This window comes from Coenobita brevimanus, chromosome 4 (assembly GCF_032717465.1).
Source record: "Coenobita brevimanus isolate Jiangsu-jjx chromosome 4, ASM3271746v2, whole genome shotgun sequence".
Taxonomy (NCBI): domain Eukaryota; kingdom Metazoa; phylum Arthropoda; class Malacostraca; order Decapoda; family Coenobitidae; genus Coenobita; species Coenobita brevimanus.
The window spans coordinates 2,422,331-2,445,809 of record NC_136957.1 but is presented as its reverse complement, the minus strand read 5'-3'; the positions used below and the strand labels follow the sequence as shown (position 1 = coordinate 2,445,809).

Genomic DNA, 23,479 nt, shown 5'->3' with positions numbered 1-23,479 from the left:
TCCCTGTTCAGTCCCTTAACCCTAAGGTCACACTTAATGACCTCGTCCCATGTCTTTCTCGGTCTACCCCTCACAACCCCACCCCCAATATTAACACTTCTCACCTTCCTCACCCAATTATCATCCCCCATCCTCTCCACATGTCCAAACCACCTCAGTCTACCTCTCCTCATCACAACACCAATACACTCCAGTTCCATCCTACCTCTCAACTCTTCCATTGTAAACCCAACACCTCCAGGCCTTGGACGCAGGGACGCAGTGCACATCCACCTAATCATTGTCATTTCAGTACGTCTGAGCCGGCGAATATCTTCCTCCTTCACTGCCCAGGTCTCACTGCCATACAGCATTACACTCCTAACACATGCTGCATACAAAGACCCCTCAGCACGTAAGGAGAGCCCTCTCAATGTCAGGAGAGGCAAGAGCTCCCTGAACTTCTTCCAACCACTTCTCACCCTAGCCACAGAGCTAGCTCCAGCCCCACCTCCAGCACACAACATGTCTCCCAAATAACAAAGCTCTTCCACACACTCAAGAGATTCACCAGCAAGTTCAATCCTTTCACGTCTGACGATCTCCACCTGCTCACCCCGGCACGCCGTACACATAAAATCAGCATTATCTCGCAGTCTACCTCTGATACCACTACATCTCTTATGCACCCATTTATCACACACACTGCACAAGATGGAATTACTTCCCACGCCCTTGTGGCAAACTGCACATCTTATGCAGATGATATTACTGTACTGGTACCATAATAACTAAACACTGCAGTCCATTGAAGACATAACCTTCTGCAGGCTGGGGTTGATTTATTATTACTGCAGCAACAAGATTGTGGTACTTTAATACACTTCATGCATACTTTAGGTCGAGGACAACAGGCGACATATCACTCCTGTGCCTATAGTCATCACCAGCAACAGTCTTGTGGACAAATACTGTACACCCCTGACATCACACATAATGATGTACGGTACCATACGTGTACCAACCATCCCATCCATTAAGGTCCTTGAAGTGACACATAACACTGGACACACAAGAATAACGTACCGGTACTAGACCTAAAGAGGTGATGCTTCCCTAAACTAGACCCAGTCACAGCACATACAGAGACAGACTTTGGGCATTGGAGAAAAATACCAATTCTGCAAATGTTATATTAGATCAGTGATGTTCAGGTACTGCCTTCCTCCAGCATGAAATTCCATTCTGTCTAACACCCACTACAGCACCTTGCAGACTGTACAAAACATCACTCAGTGTATCATTGCGCAGCACCAATACTACTTCCTTATCTCAGTTACACTTTGAAATTAAAGTTCAGTTAGGGATATCTAGAGATGAGTGGCACATAGTTGTATGCGGCAGCATGTGGTAATATTTAACACCTGTCATTACAAAACAGTACAGTAAGTATATATTAGCGGAGGTATTTTTACAACGTGTCAGCGGGTCTTCTGGTAGATCAGGAAAGTCTGCTTTTACTAAATTCTAATCCTTAATCTGTTCGCTGCCCCAGCGGGGATTTGAACCTGGATCCAATAGGACTGCAGGCCACCTGTCTACCAACTGAGCTACTGCCTCGCCTAAACAGTTACCTTAGAGGTGCAGGTTACAGCCTCTCATTGAAGCAAGTTAAAAATTACAGCTTATTACATTGTAGTTAGACAGGCTTCTAACTTCACTGTTGATTTCTCCCTTCCCATTCCCAGGTGTGCGTTGAGGCAGGATGAGTACGCGAGGGTTCCTGATCATGGACCCATCGCCTGAGCAGCCACAGCAACGCTCAAAGGTGATGGCCACTTCTTACTTTGAGGTTGGTATTTGTGTTGAGTCAGTATGCTGGTACAGCAGCTGTGATTAATATATTACTGTATAATTTTTGTTTTTCTGTTTGTTCACCAGCATTTTATGCTAGCAGAGTATCTTTTCTTGTTTCAGATAAGCCCAGGTCAGAAGGCACCGAAGAAGCAAAGTCAAGAGCAGGAGGAGGTGCCATTGCTGCGGCTGATTCACTTCACACATGCACCCAAGATCAGTTTTGAGAATGTCAAACTGGGCACCACTTGCCACCGTCATTTGAAAGTGCTCAACCCCAAGGATCAGCCTCAGGAGGTGAGGAGATCTGTACTTAGTTGACTGCTTATAAGTTTGGGGCTACAGAGATGTTGAAAATATCAGCACTGATAATTTTTGTACCGTAGTACATGTATCTCCATAAAGCACATTTGGACAGAAAAAATCATATGAAAATAGTTTTGACATAATACCAAGTACCTACTTGCTGAACAACCTTATGCTTTGATGTGTAGTACAATATTGAAAACTGTCCATCTAGTCACATTGTTTGAATGCATGTTGTTTTTCCTCTTTATTGCTGGATGGGGGGGGAGAGGGAGGGATGGAGTGGAAAGGTATATGAGACTGGGGTGTGAGCTGGGAGCAAGGCAATGAAGTGGCATTGGATGGGGTGACGTGGAAGCTGTTTGTTTGTGGCCATCCCTTGCAGGATTGAGGCGTGTGGCAATAGAATGATAGATAGATAGAATATTGTGTGAAAGTAACTGATATGATATCAAGTACTTGCCGAATGCTGTTAAACTTTGATTTAGCCATCATCATCATCATCATCATCTGGACCTCCTTTCCCACCCTAGGGCAGGGTGAGGAGTAGCAACATCCAGACAGCCCAAGTTTGCCCAGTCCAGTTGGCCACGCTTCCATTCACTCATCATTCAAGCCCCCGGAATCCTGGCTCTATCTAAAACGCCAAAAAACTTTCACCACATTTTGTAGTTTCACATTAACGTACACTCAGAGTCTGAAAGTTTTCTTCCTTAATATCATTCCAGTGAGAGTTAAATGAGCTTCCATTCAACTGCCATCATGTTAGATTGATTTAAGGAATACTCAGCTGTTTACACATGAAACAGTCTTCTCAGCATTCCCTTCCCGAGTCTCCAGATTTGGCCATTTCATTGCATTCAGGCAGCATCTGAATCATGACACCTAAGCAACAAACATCTGCTCATTTACATAATATCAGGCACTTTCTGACACGGTTATGCTTTGATTTATCCGTAAATAAAGAAAAATATAGCAGTTTTTCGAAAATTGTGAAAGGATGGATGGGCCTTGATACTGTATGGTACTTCCCTCATTGATGACTAAGTCGAAGCATAACATTGTTCAATAAGTACTTGGTAATATAACAAAGCTATTTTCACATGATATATGTTGAAAATGCTGTCTATGCTAATGCTACCAAATTTTAATTGTTGATGTCTTAACTTCCATGTAGCCCAGGGCTGTTCAACTGGCAGCCCACGAGCCAATTCCAGCCCTTTAGCCATTTCATTGGCCGTTTGATAGACTCGGAAGAATGCAGATAAATAAATAAGCAAACATGAAACAAAATTTGCATTTTTTTTTTTATAATTATGTGCTTAGTGGATAATGTAAAAGCAAATTATATATGACCTTTTGTTTTGTTCTGTGTATAAGTGCCTTGATAGGGGAAAAAATGGAGCTAAACTAAATGTATTAGTCTTCTATCAGTCTGAGTTTCATAATCCAGCCCTACTCCAGAAATACTTGAATAGCAGTGTTGTAGTCTAAGATTCTCAATTACCCAATAGTCATTGCTGTTGGTCTTTTACCAAACTCTACAGTTTCACTCATTTGTCATTTACCCCTTGCCAGGTGTTCTGTGAGAAACTGCCCAAACCTGAGAGTGGATTCAGCTGCTCAAATGTACACTTCACCCTGATGCCAGGAGAAAGCACTGAGGTGGTGCTGTCTTGGCAACCAGAGCAGGAAGGGAGAGCCAGGGAGCTGATACACTGGAAGACCAACCTGGGAGTACGCTCACAGACTACACTCATTGCTTCATGCATTGATCCATTAGTCAAGAAGGTAAGGCTAGAAATGAGAAGAGTTTGTTGAGCGTAGGTTGTGAAATGAAAAAATGTTTAACTGCAAGCCAAACACCACAAATGTTGGAAAAATGAATGATGATTTTTTCTCACCTTTGTGAACTTGCTTACATGAGACATCCGGGTGGCATATTCTTGTCAGCACAGTACTGGTATTGTATGAATATTCAGACGATAGTGGATTAATAGGTTTAGGAATTCGCAAAATGTATTGAGTGTTTTGAATGTCACCGTTTGCCTCGTGTGACAGCTTTTTAGTCAACTGTACATCACCACAGAAAAAACGCATTTTCTGGCTCTGGTTATGGTCATAACAGTTGTAGACAAAAAACTCTTTGCAGAGCAGTAGCAGCACTGTATTGTGCTTTTCTAGAGGGGGGGGGGGGAAATCATCTCCATTCCTTGGGTGCAGAAGGTGAAAAGTGTGAACATCTGGGGTAAGGTTGTGAAGCAGATCAAAACAAGACTTGGGACGACATCATAGAGTGTGACCTTAGAGATAAGGGACTGAACAAGGGGGCTGCCAGAGATCGAGCAACATGGAGAGTCACCATTAGGTGACCAATGCTGATGCATGCAAGCATACTGGAATGTATAAATTATACAAACTCTTTTGAGAAAGTGACTCATCAGTACTGCTAGTATTATAATTATTAGCATTAGTCTGTACCTTAGAATGGCAGTCACATACAGTTAGATTTGACACACAAGAAATTGCACACACACAAAAGGTCAAATAAAGCAAAACATTTTCCTCATTGTTACACTCTTTCTTGCAATATAGTACTGTAATTAAACTAAAACAATGACTAAACACATCCTTCACTGTTAAGCATTACCAAGACTCTGACACTGTTTTGCCCACATTTCTCATCCACTTGGCTTCCCTCCTCTCTCTCTTCTTGCCATACACTCACCATAAGTCCTCTATATAACTGTCATCTCACATTCAGTCTTTTTATTCGCTGATTCTTCTTTAAAACGAGAAAATACCAAAACTTTAATCCACATTGGTGGTAGGTTGTGGCAACCATCATCCACTAGCTTGATGTAGTGCTACCTACTTCACATGTATCATTCTTTTTCAGTTTCTGCCCACTTTTTCTATTTCTCCCATTTTTCCTGTCACATTTTATTACTCTTCTTTCCTCTTCAGGTGGCTTTACATTGAGTGACAGGCCTGATGGTTTCCTGTAAGCCTGGAAACCATTTACAATACTGGGTGGTACCCATATAACCAACCCATACATGTTCCCTACATATCAACAAGTGTGTTGGTGGAGGGTTAGTGCCCCTCCCTGTAAAACAATTAATTCAAAGACAAACTGCCAGCCCTTATGGGATTATGGCCTCAAGCTATAGATAGATTAATCCATGTGTAGGATGGGGATTGCAAACAAAGGGGCAGGATGGTGGCTGGATGTTAATTGGCTTTAGAGAAGAACAGCAAGAACATGGCTAGCAGAGATAAATGCGTACATCTGGCTGGTTATCCCTTGTGTTGGCAGCCCTTGACTCCTACCCTCTGTCTTCGTGTGAAGACTACATCGGGACGATCTAGTGGTAGTATGTATGGCCTCTAACATAGGTTACAGTATACAGCTTGAAACCCTGTTGCTAGTGATGAAAGGGGGTATACCCTTTTGTTTCATGACAGGAAGGCATGAGGATGTTTGAAATGTCAGTACTGTATCTCTATTTTGGATGCAGTGGCGTGTATCCCCTTTCTACACAGTGTCTCATATGAGTATAGAAAAAAAAATGAAAAAAGAAAAATCTTGCAGTCTCGTGATCACCCATTGATTACTGAAGGAGGTATCATTGTACTGTACTGTGCTTGTCTTCACTTGCTGCCTCTGGACAGTGTCATGATGATGATGTTTTTATTGATGCAAAGGAAAGTACAGTGTACGGTATATCAGACCATCTGTGTGCTCACTGATATGATTACATTTTTCAGAAAGGTAAAGGGCGAGGAAGAGCACCCCTAAGACCCCAAAACATCACTGCCACACGCCACCCTGGGCCCAAAAGGCAGCCAGCAGTAGTGGGGCGTGGAGAAAGGAAGGGCAGCAGCAGAGGTGGTGGTATTAGGAAGGTCAATAATGAAAACCAGCCTCCAGCATCACATGTCACATCTTCTCACCAGCCAGTTTTCAGGGACCCGGCAGTTCTTCCCAAATCTTTTGATTTTACTTCCAGTGGAAAGGCAAGTGTATGTCTAGTCCTGTTGTTGTTCCTATGATAGGGAGCAAACAAGTGATGTTTACCTTCAGTTAGGTTTGGAAATGAGCAGCCCAACCTGACCGTCATGCTAAGAAGGAGCTAATAACCTTACTCCTCTGTGAAGTAGAGCTGAAATTCTTTCTGCAGGGGAGAGAGGGAGAGAGAGTGTGTGTAGGGGGGAGGGATATGTGAATGTCTTTCATTCTGTTATATTTTTCATTGTTCAGCTACCTTTATAAAGAAATAATATATCAGAGGGAACTTGTGATAACATGGCGCTCGCTTACTCGTCATGCGCTCACAAAATGCACTTTACTGTTTTTTTATTTCTCCCTGCACTACAGTGATTGCTTAATATAATTCTGTCATAGATGGCATTTTGGGGGGGAGGGCAGAGAGGGCCTTATAGTTGACTTATACAATTCTGCAGTGTAGATAACCTTATTGTTTACCTACAGTAATTTACTGTTACTTTTGTAATCACTAATTGTCAGTGATCTGCTCTGTGTGGAGGCTGCAAGGGGACTGTGTGAAGATATTTTAGTGCCCACATTATCTGTTGGGCATTGAATTGATGTAGCTTGAGAATGAAAAGTTAGAAGTAAGAGCTATAGAAATGGAGTTCTGGAGGTTTGTGTAGGGGGTGCATAGAATTTAGTTGAGTAAGAAAGAATATGATTTCCTGAAACATGGATTAAGAATGTCTGTTAACAATAGGGCTGAGTGTGTGCTTAGATGGTATGATCATGTGGAGAGAATGGATGTAAGTAAAGATGTGAAAAGGGTATATGTGAGTGAGTTTGAAGGTGGAAGAAGGCATGGTAGGCCAAGAAGGTGGTGGATAGATATGGTAAATTAATGTATGGGAAAGCAAGAAACTTTTTGATAAGACAGACAAGGCTAAGGGAAATACAGGATCGAGTTGGTTGGACAGTGTACAAATATATAAAGAGGTGAGGTTGACAGGTTTGGTACCCTTTCCTTTGACTTGATTATTGGCAGATTGGCTGTATGATAGGTAATTTGAAGCACATCTGTAAATACAGTAAAACCTCTCTAAGTCGGAATAATTGGGGCTGAGGCGATTCCGACTTGACTATAATTCCATCTTATGGGAAATATGAGATTCATGACTAACCAGAAACAAAAAAACAAAAATCACTTACCATGCTGGCAGAGGGTGTGATCCAAGCATAAGGAGGGCCCCTCGGTAGGATGTAGAGGTGCTAGGGGAGCATATGATCGTATCTGTGCAACATTTATTAACCATAATCACAATTGAACAACAGTTCTTCTTGATATCGTAAAACATTTTTGGCCTCAGGTTAAACTCGGCACATATGACACGCATCGAGCTGCCAACATCGATCCTTTCCAAAACTTTCAGCTTCCCTTGAATTTTCAGGGTATTCAGCTTCATCCCTTTCCTGTCTGAAGGAGCCTTGGAATCCTTGGAAGCCATGCTGGTTAGGAATAAAAGTGCGGAATATGGAGTGGAATAGGAGAGAATGCCGACACGAGTAGTAGCAGATGCTAGACTGTGGCAGAGTGGGGTGGGAGGTTGCGGGACTAAGCACCACTGCCAAACGGAATGTACAGTACTGTGCAGCACAGAAATCTGCTAGGCTGGCTTAAACAGTGATAAAAATCCACCAGACTGATGGAAATTACGGAACATTAAGGAAAATAATGCTTAGATAGTACTTTACAGTACACCAGGTATAGAGTAAGCTTTATCATTTATTATCCCCCAGATATTTTTAAAACCTCTACATTTAGCGGGCAAGCTGCCATATTAGCAACACTGGGCGGGAGGTGGCTTGCGGGCCCTCACAGGCTAGAACATGATGAACCGGTGCATCATCATACCGAGATATGGCTTCCCATAGCCAAGGTTTCGTGTCTTAGGGGTAGTTTTACAAGAACTTTCTGACTGGTGGAGCAACATGAACCCTCACAGCCTAGAATGATGCGTCATCATTTTGAGTCATTTTATGACTTTGGGGAAATTTTTCCATGATTTTTTATGTAATGTTTTCGAACATTTTATATGATTTTCATTAACAGTTTCATGTGCGATTCCAACTTGTAGGAGGCCAACTTGCAGAGGTTTTACTGTAATAGAAAAAGGTGTGTCAGTGGTCATACATTATATACTTCCTTGTAGTAAGTGCTGTTCACAGTAAATTGGGTGGCAAGAGATACCCATTTGATTGCATTTCTAATATTTTTAAGAACTTACTGATGTCTTAGCACCCAGCAAGTACTTCTCTTTACAGTGAAAGTGCTAAAACACACACACACAGTAGTAAAAATATTGTAACATGAAACCCTCCTTCTAGAACTTGTAAGCATTCTGAGCTGATACACTCCTAAGTATTCCTGTTATTTTTAATATAAGAAAAAAGTATCTTAGAAAATATATGGACCAAACTTGCAAAGGTAACAAAAAATAAATACATTTGAGCTTATGAGTTCTTCCTAGTTATGGGAGGAAGGTTTTATGTAACAAACTTTTCATTTTTGCTGTAAGAGTGTTTTCCTTATTTTCATAACACTTTCACTGCAAGATGAATCGCTTGTTGAGTTATTAGACATCATTAACCCCTTCACCAGTGTCAGAATTACCATCAGAATAGTTTAGAAAGATAATACAGCAAAACCTCGATATAACGGACTTCAATAGACTGGAATTATCTTTTATCGGACTGGAGGAGCTACCAGACTAAATTCTTATATGTTGGAAAAAGTCCGATAAAGCCAGAAGCAGTCCGGATTGCCTGACCACTTCAGCCATGTTCACCACAATAAGATAAATAAAAGACATGTTTATCAGTGTCCAGTACAGTATTATTATATATATATTGCAGTATGTAAATAAATGACGGGGAATCGTCCTGACGGCGAATTGACTTGACGGTGAATTGTCCCAGCTCCAAGGCTAAGGGACAATAAGGGCCTCACAGCCCTCACTCATCACTGTCAGAACTGGCTGGCTGGGTAGGGCTGGCTGGCTGATTAGGCTGGACCAGTGAACAAGTGTGTGTTGTCCAGCGCCAACCGTGTGGAGACGTTTGCTTTGCGTTCATGCGTTTGCTGTTCACTGAGCCACGGATGATCCATCGTTGTAGTGAATCGTTCCCATCGTATAGTGAGCGTAGGGAACTAAAATTTCGACATCATATAAGCAAAAGATCGTAGAAAGAGTCATCATATAACGAGGGGTTACTGTAGCTATAATTGTACTGTTTAGCCTCATTATGTGACAGGGTTGCGTCAAGACCTATTGTGTAACAAGGTTGATATAACATTGGTTCAGTGGGGTTACGGAAGGAAACTTGGACCTATCTATCTATCTATCTATTGCCAGACGCCTCAAAGTCTTAAAACGTAATAATAATAATGCCACGCATCTGAAGTTTGTCCTATGCTGGTACGAGTCGTCATTAAGTCCCCCCACACCACCACCACCCTCTAAGGATGGGGGACAGTTGGAGGGCCTGGACAACCACTCCACACAAAAAGATACAGTATCACTTCGCATAATATTGCACGCTGCACTATTATTATTATTATTATTATTATTATTATTATTACGTTTTAAGACTTTGAGGCGTCTGGCAGTAGATAGATAGATAGGTCCAGGTTTCCTTCCCTAACCCCACTGAACCCATGTTATATCAACCTTGTTACACAATAGGTCTTGACGCAACCCTGGGGGTAGGGGGGTTTTCAAGAATACTCCCCCAGTATCCCTGCTTGTCGTAAAAGGCGACTAAAAGGGTTGGCGGAGGGTTAGTGCCCCTCCCCGGAAAACAACTAACTAAAAAAACAAACAAGAAGCCTCGGACAAGGACTGACCAAACGATGATGACCCAGGACCGGACAAAGGACTTGGTAATGAGTACATGGAATGTAAGAGGAGCGAATGATGAGGTGAAAGAGAGAGAGATTGTCCAGGTGCTTGAGGGTGCGAAAGTGGATGTATGTGGAATAACTGAAACAAAATGGAGAGGAGGAAGTGTGAGAGAATGGGAGTATGGATGGGGTATATGTGCAGGAGTAGATGAGAATGAGAGGGCAAAGGAAGGAGTGTGTATAGTTGTGAGTAAAAGATGGAAGAAGAGCATAAGACAGTATGGATCAGTTGGGTCAAGGATTGTGTGGGTAAAGTTGAAAGTTGGAATACAAATGTGGGCGATTGTGTGTGTGTATGCGCCAACGCAAGATCGTGCTAGAAGAGTGAGAGAAGAGTTCTGGACAAATGTGGAAGTGTGCATGGAAAAGTTTGGAAGGAATGAGAGAGTGTTTTTGATTGGTGATATGAATGGTAAAGTTGGTAATGTGAAGGTGGATGGAATAGTTGGTGAGTGGGGTGTGCCTGCCGAGATAGATGAGAATGGGAGTGCGTTAGTGGACATTTGTGCTGGGAGGGGGTTGGTGATAGCCAATACCCTCTTCAGGCATAAAATGATCCACAGGTATACATGGCGAGTGATGAGAAGGGTGGGGGGTGAACTGAATGAAAGGAAGGCAATGATTGATTATGTGTGTGTGGATGAAAGGATGCGAAGATGTGTAAAGGATGCAAGAGTGTATAGAGGTTGGAGGAGTGGACTTTCTGACCACTACTTGGTGGTGGCCAGAATTAGGATGCAAGTGAGATGGAGGAATAGAAGAAGGGAAAGACGAGAGGAAGGAGTAGTTGCAAGGAGAGTGGAAAGGCTACAAGAGGATGAGAAAAAGGCAGAGTATAAGAGAGAAGTGGAGGAACGATTGGGCAAATATGAATTGGAGCAGATGGGAGACGTGGAAGGTGTGTGTAAGATATTTACAGAAGAAATATGTGCAGCATGTGATGTGGTGTGTGGAAGGAAGAGAAGGCGGAGGGTTGTGCAAGGAACAGCGTGGTGGACTGAAGAGGTGAAACAGGCTGTGGCACAAAAGAAGAAAGCATACAATGAATGGGTGAGAAATAGGGGCGTGGAAGAAGTTGAGAGGCGGAAGAGAGAGTTATATGTGGAAAGGAAGAGAGAGGTGAAAAGATTAGTAAGAGAGAGTAAGAAGAGAGTGGATGAGGAATTTAGAAGGAATTTGAGTGTAAAGTGGAGGGACTGTAAGAAAATGTTCTGGAGAGAAGTGAAAAGAGTAAGACAGGGTGGAAGTGAAGTTAGCAGGGAGTGAAAGATAAAAATGGTAGATTACTAGTGGAGAAGGGAGAAAATGAGCAGATGGAGAGAACACTTTAAGGAATTGTTGAACGTAGAGGACGGAAGTAATGCGAGTATAAGTGGCTGGGGAATGGCTGGGAGAAGGAGGGAGGTGAGAAGACAGGAAGAAATCAGTAGGATAGAAGTTGTGGAAGCAATGAAGAAAGTTAAATCAGGGAAAGCCCCAGGAATTGATGGAGTGTGTGGTGAAATGCTGAAGCATGGGGGAGAGATAGTAGTAGAATGGATGTGGAAGATGTGCAGATTGGCCTGGGAGGAAGGTAGAGTCCCGGAGGATTGGAAGTCAGGTATAATTATTCCCTTGTACAAAGGAAAAGGGGAAAAAGAAGTGTGTGGTAATCATAGGGGCATTTGTCTTCTTAGTATAATAGGAAAAGTGTATGGTAGGATACTTATAGACAGAGTTAGAGAAAGAACAGAGAAGTTAGTTGGAGAAGAACAGGGAGGCTTTAGGAAGGGAAGAGGTTGTGTAGATCAGATATTCATTCTTAGATCTTTAGTGGAAAAGTTTCTAGAGAAGGGAAAGAAGTTGTATGCAGCTTTCATGGATTTGGAGAAAGCATATGACAGGGTGGATAGACAAGGATTGTGGAAAGTGTTAAGAATATATGGAGTAGATGGGAAGTTGTTGAATGCTGTGAAGAGTATGTACGATGGTGCGAAGGCTGCAGTGCGTGTAGATGGTGAACTAAGTGAATTTTTCTCTTTGAAAGTTGGTTTGAAACAGGGATGTGTCATGTCTCCATGGTTGTTCAATCTGTACATGGATGGGGTAATAAAAGAGGTACAAGGTAGGGTAGTGGATGTTGGAGTGGCCCTGGTGAGAGAGGATAGTGTTTGGAAACTCCCTGTACTGTTGTTTGCAGATGATACTGTGTTGTTGAGTGAAGACGAAGGGGAGCTGCAAGGCTTGGTGGATGAGTTTGAGAGAGTATGTAAGAAACGGAACCTAAAGGTGAATGTAGGGAAGAGTAAAGTGATAGTCTTTGAGAGAGGTGAAGTTAGTGAATGTACAACGAGGTTAGATGGTGAGGAATTGGAAAATGTGAGTACGTTTAAGTATTTGGGTAGTGTGATGAGTAAGGATGGAGGTTTGGAGGGTGAAGTGCTTGGAAGGGTACAGCAGGGAAGAAAGGTTGCTGGTTCCTTGAAAGCAGTGATAAGAAACAGGGAAGTGAGCATGGAAGTGAAAAAGCTACTACATGACACTATTGTGATACCAACTCTAACGTACGGAAGTGAAGCTTGGACATTGTTGGAAGGACACAAGTCAAGAGTGAGAGCAGTGGAAATGAGTTATTTAAGAGGAGCCTGTGGAGTCACGTGGAGAGACAGGCTGACGAATGAGGATATAAAGGAGCGTTGTGGTGTGGATGTGGATGTGATAGGAAGCGTTATGAGGAACACACTGAGGTGGTTTGGCCATGTGGAAAGGATGGAGGGTGAAAGACTAACGAAGAGAGTGTATGTGAGCGAGGTGGAGGGGGGAAGAGGGAGGGGGAGGCCGAGGATGAGATGGAGGGATGGGGTGGAGAGGTATATGAGAGAGGGGGGTGTGAGTTGGGAGCAGGGCAGTGAAATGGCGGGGGACAGGGCGACTTGGAGGCAATTTGTTTGTGGCCACCCCAAATGGGATTGAGGCGTCTGGCAATAGATAGATAGATAGACTATTTCATAAGCACATGCACTCTTCTTTGGCAGTAACAGTGGTGTTCCAGTGGCCTTTCATAAAATAAAACAAAAGGCAACGATCACAGCCAGTGTACACATAGGCCAGGCATCTTCACTTAGTCAGCTGTGTTGAGGCCTAGAAAGGGTATGATGGTTACGTAAGGTTGACACGATTTCCATGTCATAAGTTTCAGTTTTTCACGCAAAAAAAGTATCACTTCACTTAATATTGCACACTGCCTTATTTGTTAAGCATTTGCACTGTTATTTGGCAGTAACCATGATGTTTCAGTGGCCTTTCATGCACAAAATAGAACGAAAGGTGGTGATCACAGCCAGTGTAAACACTGGGCAGCCATTTTGGTTTGCGTACTTACCGCGTCGGAACGAGATTCTTTGAGGCGACCGTCAAAAAATCATTGTAGCGAAATTGCAGTTAATTTTTTAACGTTGTACAGTCGCTACTCGTTATACATTGATTCGGTATACGATAATTCATTACATCGATAACAGAAAAGTTCCACCTCAAAATCCGATTTGTGATGAATTTCCCGCTATAACAATATTGTCCTTGGAAAATTTCGTACAAAGCGCCAGGCAAACGCAAGGCGACAGCCGCTTGTCTCAGGCAAGAGGGTGGCCCCAGCGTGCAGAGCATTGTTTTGGTTCAGTTGCGGTCCCGCCACCCCTTCAAAGCCCTGTCATTTCCACTCGTTCACGTGTGCTCCCCTGCTATCGTCACCTCTCAGCCAAGCATTGTGCTACAGTAGACCTATACATCGTGTGGCACCAGGCCAGTGTTACGCAAGTGTGATTGTTGTGTTGTTGCAACGATTTACTGTACGTGAGTAACGCTGCCTGTATTGGTGTGATAGTGTTTGTTTTGGTCTTGGAGATGACTTGGACTGACACAGGACATGATTAAGGTGGGTTGTCATTTTTGTTTGTCTTAGGTAGGTGACTTTGGGAAGTTGAGTTGACATAACCCCCCTTTTATAATGTGTTTCAATCTCCTGATTTACGATAAAATCACCATACGTTAAGGTATGACCTGACGTAACCCCATCATATAACAAGTAGTGACTGTACTGAGACAGGGTAAAACCTTTTAATTATTGTCATAGCAATTTATCACATTACTGGGCATTGTATAATGAGGCTGCATTGTATAATAATAATAATACAGTAATTATAATAATAATAATGGAAGATATGACCAACATAACAGGTATGGTACAAAGCACTGTTTACCCAGCAAAAACACTAGATTTAGCCTACCCTTGACCACTAGACCATGTTTTGTGTATAGATACTGTGTACCTAAGGTTAGATAAAAGCAGTCAATCCCCCTCCCTACACTCTGTGGTACGTGTACTGTGCACTGCAAATATGTGTACTAAGAGGGTGAACTAGACCTATGAGGTAAAGTCAGCATTCTGAGGGCTTTACTTGAGTGAATGTGTGTGCTGCCCTTTTCACCAGAAATGCTTTGATAAGTTCTCCCACTATCATGTTCTCTCTTCTTGCTTTCTGAACCTTACCTCACCCCATCTTTAGCTGGGAAAAAAGAGGTAGATATGATGATGTGGGTGATGGAATGGAACTGAGAATTTCAAAGACTCTTACTTGGTGGCTGTTTGGCTTTGTGTTTCCTTCTTGACACTTGAGATTGTATGCTTAAAAATTGTGACATTCCACATTTGTGTAATCAGCACACTCCACAAGTTGATGCCACAGTTTGTCCATATGCTTTGTCATAATTGTAGTATGGGTTGAAATTCTTAATCATGACAGTTTTCGTTTTCGTTTTTAAAGGCTCCAACATGCTTGCATGTGTCGGCCTTGGTCACCTAATGGCGGCTCTCCATGCTGCACGATCCATTGCAGCCTCCCTGTTCAGTCCCTTAACCCTAAGGTCACACTTAATGACCTCGTCCCATGTCTTTCTCGGTCTACCCCTCATAACCCCACCCCCAATATTAACACTTCTCACCTTCCTCACCCAACTATCATCCCCCATCCTCTCCACATGTCCAAACCACCTCAATCTACCTCTCCTCATCACAACACCAATACACTCCAGTCCCATCCTACCTCTCAACTCTTCCATTGTAAACCCAGCCCCTCCAGGCCTTGGACGCAGGGACGCACTGCACATCCACCTAATCATTGTCATTTCTGTACGTCTGAGCCGGCGAATGTCTTCCTCCTTCACTGCCCAGGTCTCACTGCCATACAGCATTACACTCCTAACACACGCTGCATACAAAGACCCCTAGCACGTAGGGAGAGCCCCCTCAATGTCAGGAGAGGCAAGAGCTCCCTGAACTTCTTCCAACCACTTCTCACCTAGCCACAGAGCTAGCTCCAGCCCCACCTCCAGCACACAACATGTCTCCTAAATAACAAAACTCTTCCACACACTCAAGAGATTCACCAGCAAGTTCAATTCTTTCACGTCTGACGATCTCCACCTGCTCACCCCGGCACGCCGTACACATAAAATCAGCATTATCTCGCAGTCTACCTCTGATACCACTACATCTCTTATGCACCCATTTATCACACACACCGCACAAGATGGAATTACTTCCCACGCCCTTGTGGCAAACTGCACATGGCCACTCTCCCTCGTCTTTGACAGTACCGCCACCAACCCTAGATATCATCACTTTTGTTTTATCTGCATTTACCCTTAAACCCTTTTGCCCCATACCATCTCTCCACTTCCTAAACCTTTCCTCCGCCTCCCTTTCATTCTCTGCAATCAACACCAAATCATCAGCATACAACAACTCCCACGGGAGTCCGTTTCCTAAAGTCACGTGAAAGGGCTTCAAGTACCATGATAAACAACATGGGACTCAAGACTGACCCCTGATGCACACCAACATTCACGGAAAACTCATCACTCAAATCTCCATTCACTCTCACCTGGGTGTGAGCACCCACATACATGGCCATAACCACCCTAACCAGCCACTCCTCCAAGCCAAGCTTTCTCATTGCCCACTTCACCACCTCTCTAGGGACTCTGTCAAAGGCCTTTTCCAAATCAACAAAAACAAAATAAAGATCCCTTCTCCTACCAATATATTTTTCCTGAAGCTGTTGAACAATGAATATGGCATCAGTGGTCCCCCTACCTGGCATAAACCCAAACTGCATCTCATCAATATTCACTCTTTCTCTAATCATACCTTCTAAAACTCTCTCCATTACCTTCATTATCTGATCTAAAAGCTTTATACCTCTATAATTCCCTCTTTCCAGGGCATCACCCTTCCCCTTTATACACATTTACAGTTACACTCTTCAGCCAATCATCTGGGACAACACACTCATAAATAATCCTATTTATCAGGTCAGTGACTAAACTCACCCCTATATCGCCTGGGAGGCCTTCAACATTTCGGCAGTCAACCCAGACACACCTGCTGCCTTCCCCACCCTCATCCTGCCTATTGCCTCACTCACAGTAGCAGTATCAATCAAAGGCCAAGGGCCAGACACTGGATCTGCTGGCTCCAAACCTTCCCTGTCCCAGTCAAACTCCTCATTCAACAACCGGTTATAATGCTCTCTCCATGCATCTTTAATATCCTCACTGTTCACCACTACCCTTCCTTCATCATTCTTCACACACTGCTCACCTATGATATCCCGATTATCCCTCTTCACCTGACCTGCCACCCTAAATATATTTTTCCTTTCCCCATGATTTAGGTTATCAAGTAATTGTCTCTGTGACTCAGACTTTGCCCTGTATACCTCTCTCCTAGCCCTACGCTTGGCAGCCAAATATTCCTCTTTGCTACCACCCTTCTTCCATTCCCGGAAAAGCCTTCTTTTCTCCTTAATTGCAGCTTCTACACCCTCATCCCACCATGAAGTTACTTTATGTCTTGGTGGTCCTCTTGTCCAGCCGCATGTTACATCAGTAACTCTCAAGAAATTGTTCTTGAGGGCTCTGTACTGTTCATTAATGCCTCTGTCTACAGCTCCCTGTTCAGCCACCACTCTCCTCAACTCGCTATAGAAGGCATCCCTTACTACTTGGTTTTTCAGCTTCCATATTTTCCTCCTAGTGGTTTTGGAGTAGAGCTTTATGTTTTTTTGTATCTAAGAACAACTGTAAATGACTCTCCAATGCTTTACATTTTTTCGTAGTAATTTTGGCATTTAAAGATCGCATAAATGTGAATTCCACAATTTGTTTAAGCAAACCAGTCAGCATGAAGTGCACGTAATGGTCTCCACATTTTTGTTTAAGCATTCAACCTGTCTTGTGTATGGAAAGGAAAATGAAGATGATTTACACTAATGACTCTCCAACAGGTACAGCCAAATGCAAAAACCTCAAAAAGAAGAGTACCAGTAGTCTTGTCCACTTCAAGCTCAGAGAGTGTTCATACGCCAACAGTGTTAAACTCCACCGAAAATGACGACTGTGAAGTGTTCCATAATTTTTCAGTCTCTACCCTCAAGTCCGAGGTCATATCCCCTTTAGCCATTTCAGAGAAACAAGAGAAAAGGATATGTAAAAGGCCTAAGGAACAGCATCATGTTGTGTGGAAAGATGTGCTTACCGAAGAGAATTTTGAAGAGGAAGTAGAAGTGAGGGAGGTCATATATGAGGAGGTTACTGATACCACTGTCAGTGAGCAGATAGTCTATGAAGTGGTAGAAGATGCACATATTGTTCCAGGGAACCAGAACTCAAGAAGAATAGTATCATCTAAGAAGGAGGTGTCAGAGTATTCCACCTTGTCAAGTTATGAAACTGTTCATAAGACAGGATATGAGCAGACTAAATCCTCTGATGTAAAAACAAGGGAAACACTAACACACCAGAAAAAAGTTGATACCCATGATGTTGAATTTCAATCAACCAAAGAGGAGAGTTTCAAGAATGTAGTGGGCAGTAGCCTTCCAGACTGTGATGTAGCTGCCTCCCCTATGCGCAGGCAGACATTTGTAACCTCAGAAGAAGAAAACTTCAAGAGTGTTAAGTCTGACAATTTTCCCATGTGTGATGTGACTGGAACACCAATGCGCCGGCAGACTTACGTGGCGTCAAAGGAAGAAACATTTAATCCAGTCGAAGATGGCCAGCTTCCTCACTGTTCTGTTGTTGATTCACCCATGAGAAGGCAAACTTTTATCAAGGGCCAGAGAGACAAGATGCGGCGTTTCAGCCTCCATCCAAAAACTTTTGAGGATAAGAAAGAAAATCGCCCCAGTCTTGGACAATGTCTGGAGATCTCTAACTCCTCTAACACTTCCACACCCTCTGACGGAGCTACACCTCCTCTTGGAAACCCCATGCTCGATGACCTGCAGATGACCCCCATTGTACCTGTGGAGCAGTGTAGTGTTAAGACCCTGTCAGCCCTTCGAGCCTCCTGCATGAACCTTTTGGAGAGATTAAATGCCCCTGAGGTTTTCCCAGACACCCCTGAGCCTACTGAAGACCAGCACACCAAGGGACCTGACAGTGAGGAAATTGTAACATCCCCAGAGTTAGAAATGTGCACAGCTCCTGGAACACCTTTGTCTGATTATGAGACAGCCCCCAACACTCCCCCTGAGCCTGAAACAGCTGTAGACAACTTTAATGAAACCGTGGAATTCCCCACCCCAAAGATCAATGAGTTTATATCCCGCTCAAAAGCAGTTAATCTTGTTGATGTGTCCCTGATGTTACAGCAAGAGCTTGACAATCAGTGTAAGAAATATGAAGAAACCTTGAGCAATGACAGTCTAGACAAGACACTGAGTCCCAAAACAGGCAAAGATGTCGATATTATTACCGATTTGGCTGTTGATCACACCGCACAGTCTTGTATAGCCACCGATACCACTCATGATCAACCAGACTGTCCTAGGTATATAACACTGGATGGTGATAGAAATAAACAATCATCCATTGTGCCTTCTCCCTCACGCTTAAAAACTGGTACAAATTATCATCAGTCAGTCTGCACTGGAAATGCCACATGGAATAAGGAAAGTCATACTCTTAATTCTTCCCCTTTGCCTCAGCGTTTGATCTCCGGAATGGTGCCTGAGGAGAAGCCTGTTTTGAACCCTGAGGACTTAGAAGTCATAGATGACCTCCATAACAGCTGTGAGACAGTCGTGAAGGATATGCCCACCTTTTCTCCCACCTCCCTGCCGCAGGTGAGTGATAACCACCACCCACGGAGGCAGAGTTTGGGAGGGAAGGTGCCTGTGATGGAATCCATTAAACCTAAAATTAGTCACCACTTGGGATGTGAACCACCAATATTCAGCCCAATGCCTTACCATAGTCCAGCATTGAATGAGATACTGATGTACAAAGGAATCACACCCAAAAAGATCCACAATGAGGAGGAGAATTTTGTGGTGGCATCAGTAGCAGATTTCAGTTTCTCTCCTTGCTCTGATACTAGAAGATGTTCCACAGGCATCAAGGATGTGCCCCCAGAGGAGCTGACAGAGCAGCGACGTCTGTCAGACAAAGCTCGCCAATTATTTGCTGGAAAAGTTGAAAGTACATCTAGCCTGCATGACTCATGTGATGCCTCTATCGGTCAGTACCTTAGCACCATCATTGAGGAAGAGGGAACATTTACAGTCAACAGAGTAATTGATGAACATACCAGCAAAGTAGGTAAGACTCATGAATATCTTGTCAAACCAGAGAACCTCACATATGATAAAGTTGAATGCATTCCTGTGGAAAAAGGCTCTGACTTGCTGCAGAACACTACCACGACCAAAGATATCAATGAGTGCAACACCACACAGAGTACAGTGCTGAGAGACTGCAATGATGTGCCTCTAAACCAGTCTGTAGAGGCTCCCATGAACTCACTCATATTGTCTGATTCTCAGGATTTAATAATGAATGATACCCAGAATCTGAATCATTGTAAAGATGGTGATGCTGTAGAATCTGTCAAACAAATCTCACTTGTGGAAGAAACCTGCAAAAATTATACCTTTGTCAAGTCCTTGCATGAGCTGGAAGAAAGCCGAGCTGAGAGTTTAGGTGCTCGGTGTCTTGAAGTATCAGGAAGTGAAACTGTCCCTCAGTTTCCATCAGCCTCTGGTAAGGCCTCAGCATTTCATAGTAACTCAGAATCTCAAGCAGTAATATCTGAAGGAACAGTTAGAAGAGAAGAAACACAAGAGGGTAATAGAGAAACTATAAAATCAGAAGTAACAATAAGAGAAGAAAATGAAGAAACACAAGAGGACAAAAAAGAAACAGTGGAGACGCCAAAGGTAGAAGGTTTAATGTTTATCCAGATCTCGCCACCCAAGCGTCAGCAAGAAGATCGACCCGAGGAGGCATGGTCAAAACGGAGCAGAGTTACTCCAACCCCAGCTGTCGCTATCAGCATCACTTCACGGAAGTTATCTCGAGATAAAAAACCATCAGGGAAGCCCTCAGTCGTATCCAGCAAATGTAAGAGTCCACAGAAGGGATGTAAAATTGCAATGAAGCCCCCAGTGAAATCCGCTTTAGGACATAGGGCTGAGGGGCCAACCAAGGCAACCACAACTAAGAATGCAGGTATGGAGACAGAACTTGATAACCTTAGACAGGTGATGGTCTGAAATCAAGAGTTGGTTACTGTTTTAATTTTTTGAGAACTGAGAAGGGCATAGAAGCTTTGATAGCTAGGCAAAAGATGAAAGAATGAAATAGTACGATAAGTTATATAGCTAGCTTCATTATTTTTATCATCTAATTAGAAATTATGATAGCACAGAAGCAAGGATAGCCATGGAGAGGTGCAAGTACCATACTGTAAGCAACATTGGGTCTGGTTAGTACTTGGATGGGTGACCACCTGGGAACACCAGATGCTGTTGGCATCCCTACGTGTCAAGTGGGGTTGGTGGAGGATTAGGGCCCCTCCCTGTAAAACAATTAACTCTAAGCTGTTGGCCACCCCGTTTGGGATACATGGCGTCTGGTAATGAATGAATGAATGAAAATATATATATACATACATACATACTGTACATGGTATATATTATATATATATATTTTAAGAAGATTAGTTTTGCATTAAGTAATTTTAAGTTAGGTGGGTAAAATTTGTTGTGGTGATGGTATCTAGGGCTGGAGGCAGTACTGTCATAGAACAGGGGGAGTGGCCCTGTCCGATTTGCCTCAAGGGCGTGGGAAGTAATTCCATCTTATGCAGCGTTTGTGATAAATGGGTGCATAAGAGTTGTAGTAGACTGCAAGATAATGCTGATTTCATATGTGTGGTGTGTCGTGGAGAGTGCCAGGTGTGAAAGGATGGAACTTGCTTATGAGTCTTTTGAGTGCGTGGAAGAGTTTCGTTATTTGGGAGACATGTTATGTGCTGGAGGTGGAGATGGAGCTGGCTCTGTGGCTAAAGTGAGGAGTGGTTGGAAGAAGTTCTCCTGACATTGAGAGGGCACTCCCTCCGTGCTAAGGGATCTTTGTATGCAGCATGTGTTAGGAGTGTAATGCTGTATGGTAGTGAGACCTGGGCAGTAGAGGAAGAGGATATTCACAGGCACAAACATACAGAAATTACAGTGATTAGGTGGGTGTGCAGTGCATCCCTGAGTGTGATGCCTGGGAGGGCTAGGTTTACAATGGAAGAGTTGAGAGGTAGGATGGGACTGGAGTGTATTGGTGCTGTGATGAGGAGGGGTAAATTGAGGTGGTTTGGGCATGTGGAGAAGATGGGGGATGATAGTTGGGTGCAGAAAGTGAGATGTATAGCTAGATGTAGACCGAAAAAGGCCTGGGATGAGGTCATTGAGTGTGTCCTCAGGGATAAGGGACTAAGCAGGGAAGCTGCCAAAGATTGAGCAGCATAGAGAGCTGCCATTAAGTGACCAAGACCAACGCATGCAAGCATGTTGGAGCCTTCAAAAATGAAACGATTGTTTATTAATTGTAGTCTGTGCTTGCTAAACATTATCTAAAGCTGATTGCATAACTTGTTAGTTTTTGATACAGATAAAGTCATGATCCTGACGAAAGGAAGTGGTGGATAAAGTTGGAGAAAGAGCAGGGGAACAGATCTGAACAGATAGTGGCTTCTCATCAGACACAAACACTCAGATAATTTTATCCAGCTGAAGGATACCTGTCAGTTAGACAGATGGTTTGGGCATGTTGAGAGGATGGAGGATGACGATTGGGTTTGGAAGGTGGGAACTGTAAATGTCAGGAGTAGGATTGCAAGAAGCAGACTGAAAAAGACCTGGGAGGAGGTCATAGAGTATTACCTCAGGGATAAGAGACTGATTAAGGAGGCTGTTAGAGATCAAGCTGCATGGAGAGCCACCATTTATTTAATATTTTTATGCATTTATGTATATTTTATTTATCTTTGTTCCAGGCCCCCATAGATCTGCATCCAATGTGCCTCAGGAAAAGAGTCTCGCCAAGTCAGCATCTGCTTCAAGCCTTAAATCTTCCACCTCTTCCTCCACTATAAAGACTGCCTCTAATTTAAAGTCTTCCTCTTCTGCCTCAAACTTAAAACCTTCCACATCTTCCTCTAATATAAAATCTTCCGTTTCTGCTGCTAACTTAAAATCTTCCACCTCTGCATCAAGCTTGAGGTCTACCACGTCTGCCTCTAACTTAAAATCTTCCACCTCTGCATCAAGCTTGAGGTCTACCACGTCTGCCTCTAACTTAAAATCTTCCACTTCTGCCTCCACCTTAAAATCTTCCACATCAGCCTCTAACTTAAAATCTTCCACATGTGCATCAAGCTTAAAATCTTCCACCTCAACCTCCAGCCTGAAATCTTCCACCTCGGCCTGTAACTCGAAAAATTCCTCTTCTGCATCCATACTTGAATCTGAAGCCTCCATATTAAGCACCAGCGGGACCAGTGGGGTGGAAAGCAAGAGGCCAGTGATGAGGAAGAGCGTACCCCTGCGTTTGTTTCCCTCCAAGCTGACCTTGATCAAAGCTGGAAAGACTGGGGTCGTGCATCACCCCAACCCTTTTGCTGCCAAGTATGTCAGCATTTTGCATAGTTCATTGATATGTAGTATTTCTTAGTCATTATCATTATTGTCGTCATCATTATTATTACTATGTTGTCTGCATCATGATCATGATCATTATTCTGTCATTATCATCATCAGTATCAGTACCATTTCATAATCATCATCATCATCATTGCCCAAAGATGGGATAAGATTGGGTCCAGCAAGCAAAAAAATGGAAGACTGCGCAGCAGTTTACCCTGTTAGATGAGCCTACAGTCATCATGCATTCATTCATTATTTAAGCCCAGGTTATGCCAGTATTTAGACCTGTGAGATGGAGACAGGATTCCAGGGGCATGAATGGTGTGTGAATGAGTGTCTGTTCTGGTCCATTTTACTGGGCATGCT

The 23,479-nt window shown here is 43.2% G+C and overlaps 1 protein-coding gene across 1 annotated transcript in view; it reads left to right on the top strand.

Annotated features, from left to right (window-relative positions):
• The first annotated feature begins 1,744 nt into the window (after nucleotides 1-1,744).
• asp (microtubule assembly factor abnormal spindle) overlaps nucleotides 1,745-23,479 on the top strand; it is an 82,233-nt gene continuing 60,498 nt past the window's right edge. Inside the window, exons 1-6 of the mRNA XM_080268765.1 lie at nucleotides 1,745-1,831; nucleotides 1,957-2,130; nucleotides 3,718-3,930; nucleotides 5,911-6,159; nucleotides 17,417-20,645; nucleotides 22,465-23,095. Of these exons, the coding sequence (XP_080124891.1) occupies nucleotides 1,745-1,831; nucleotides 1,957-2,130; nucleotides 3,718-3,930; nucleotides 5,911-6,159; nucleotides 17,417-20,645; nucleotides 22,465-23,095 (4,583 nt within the window). The remainder of the gene's footprint in view (nucleotides 1,832-1,956; nucleotides 2,131-3,717; nucleotides 3,931-5,910; nucleotides 6,160-17,416; nucleotides 20,646-22,464; nucleotides 23,096-23,479) is intronic.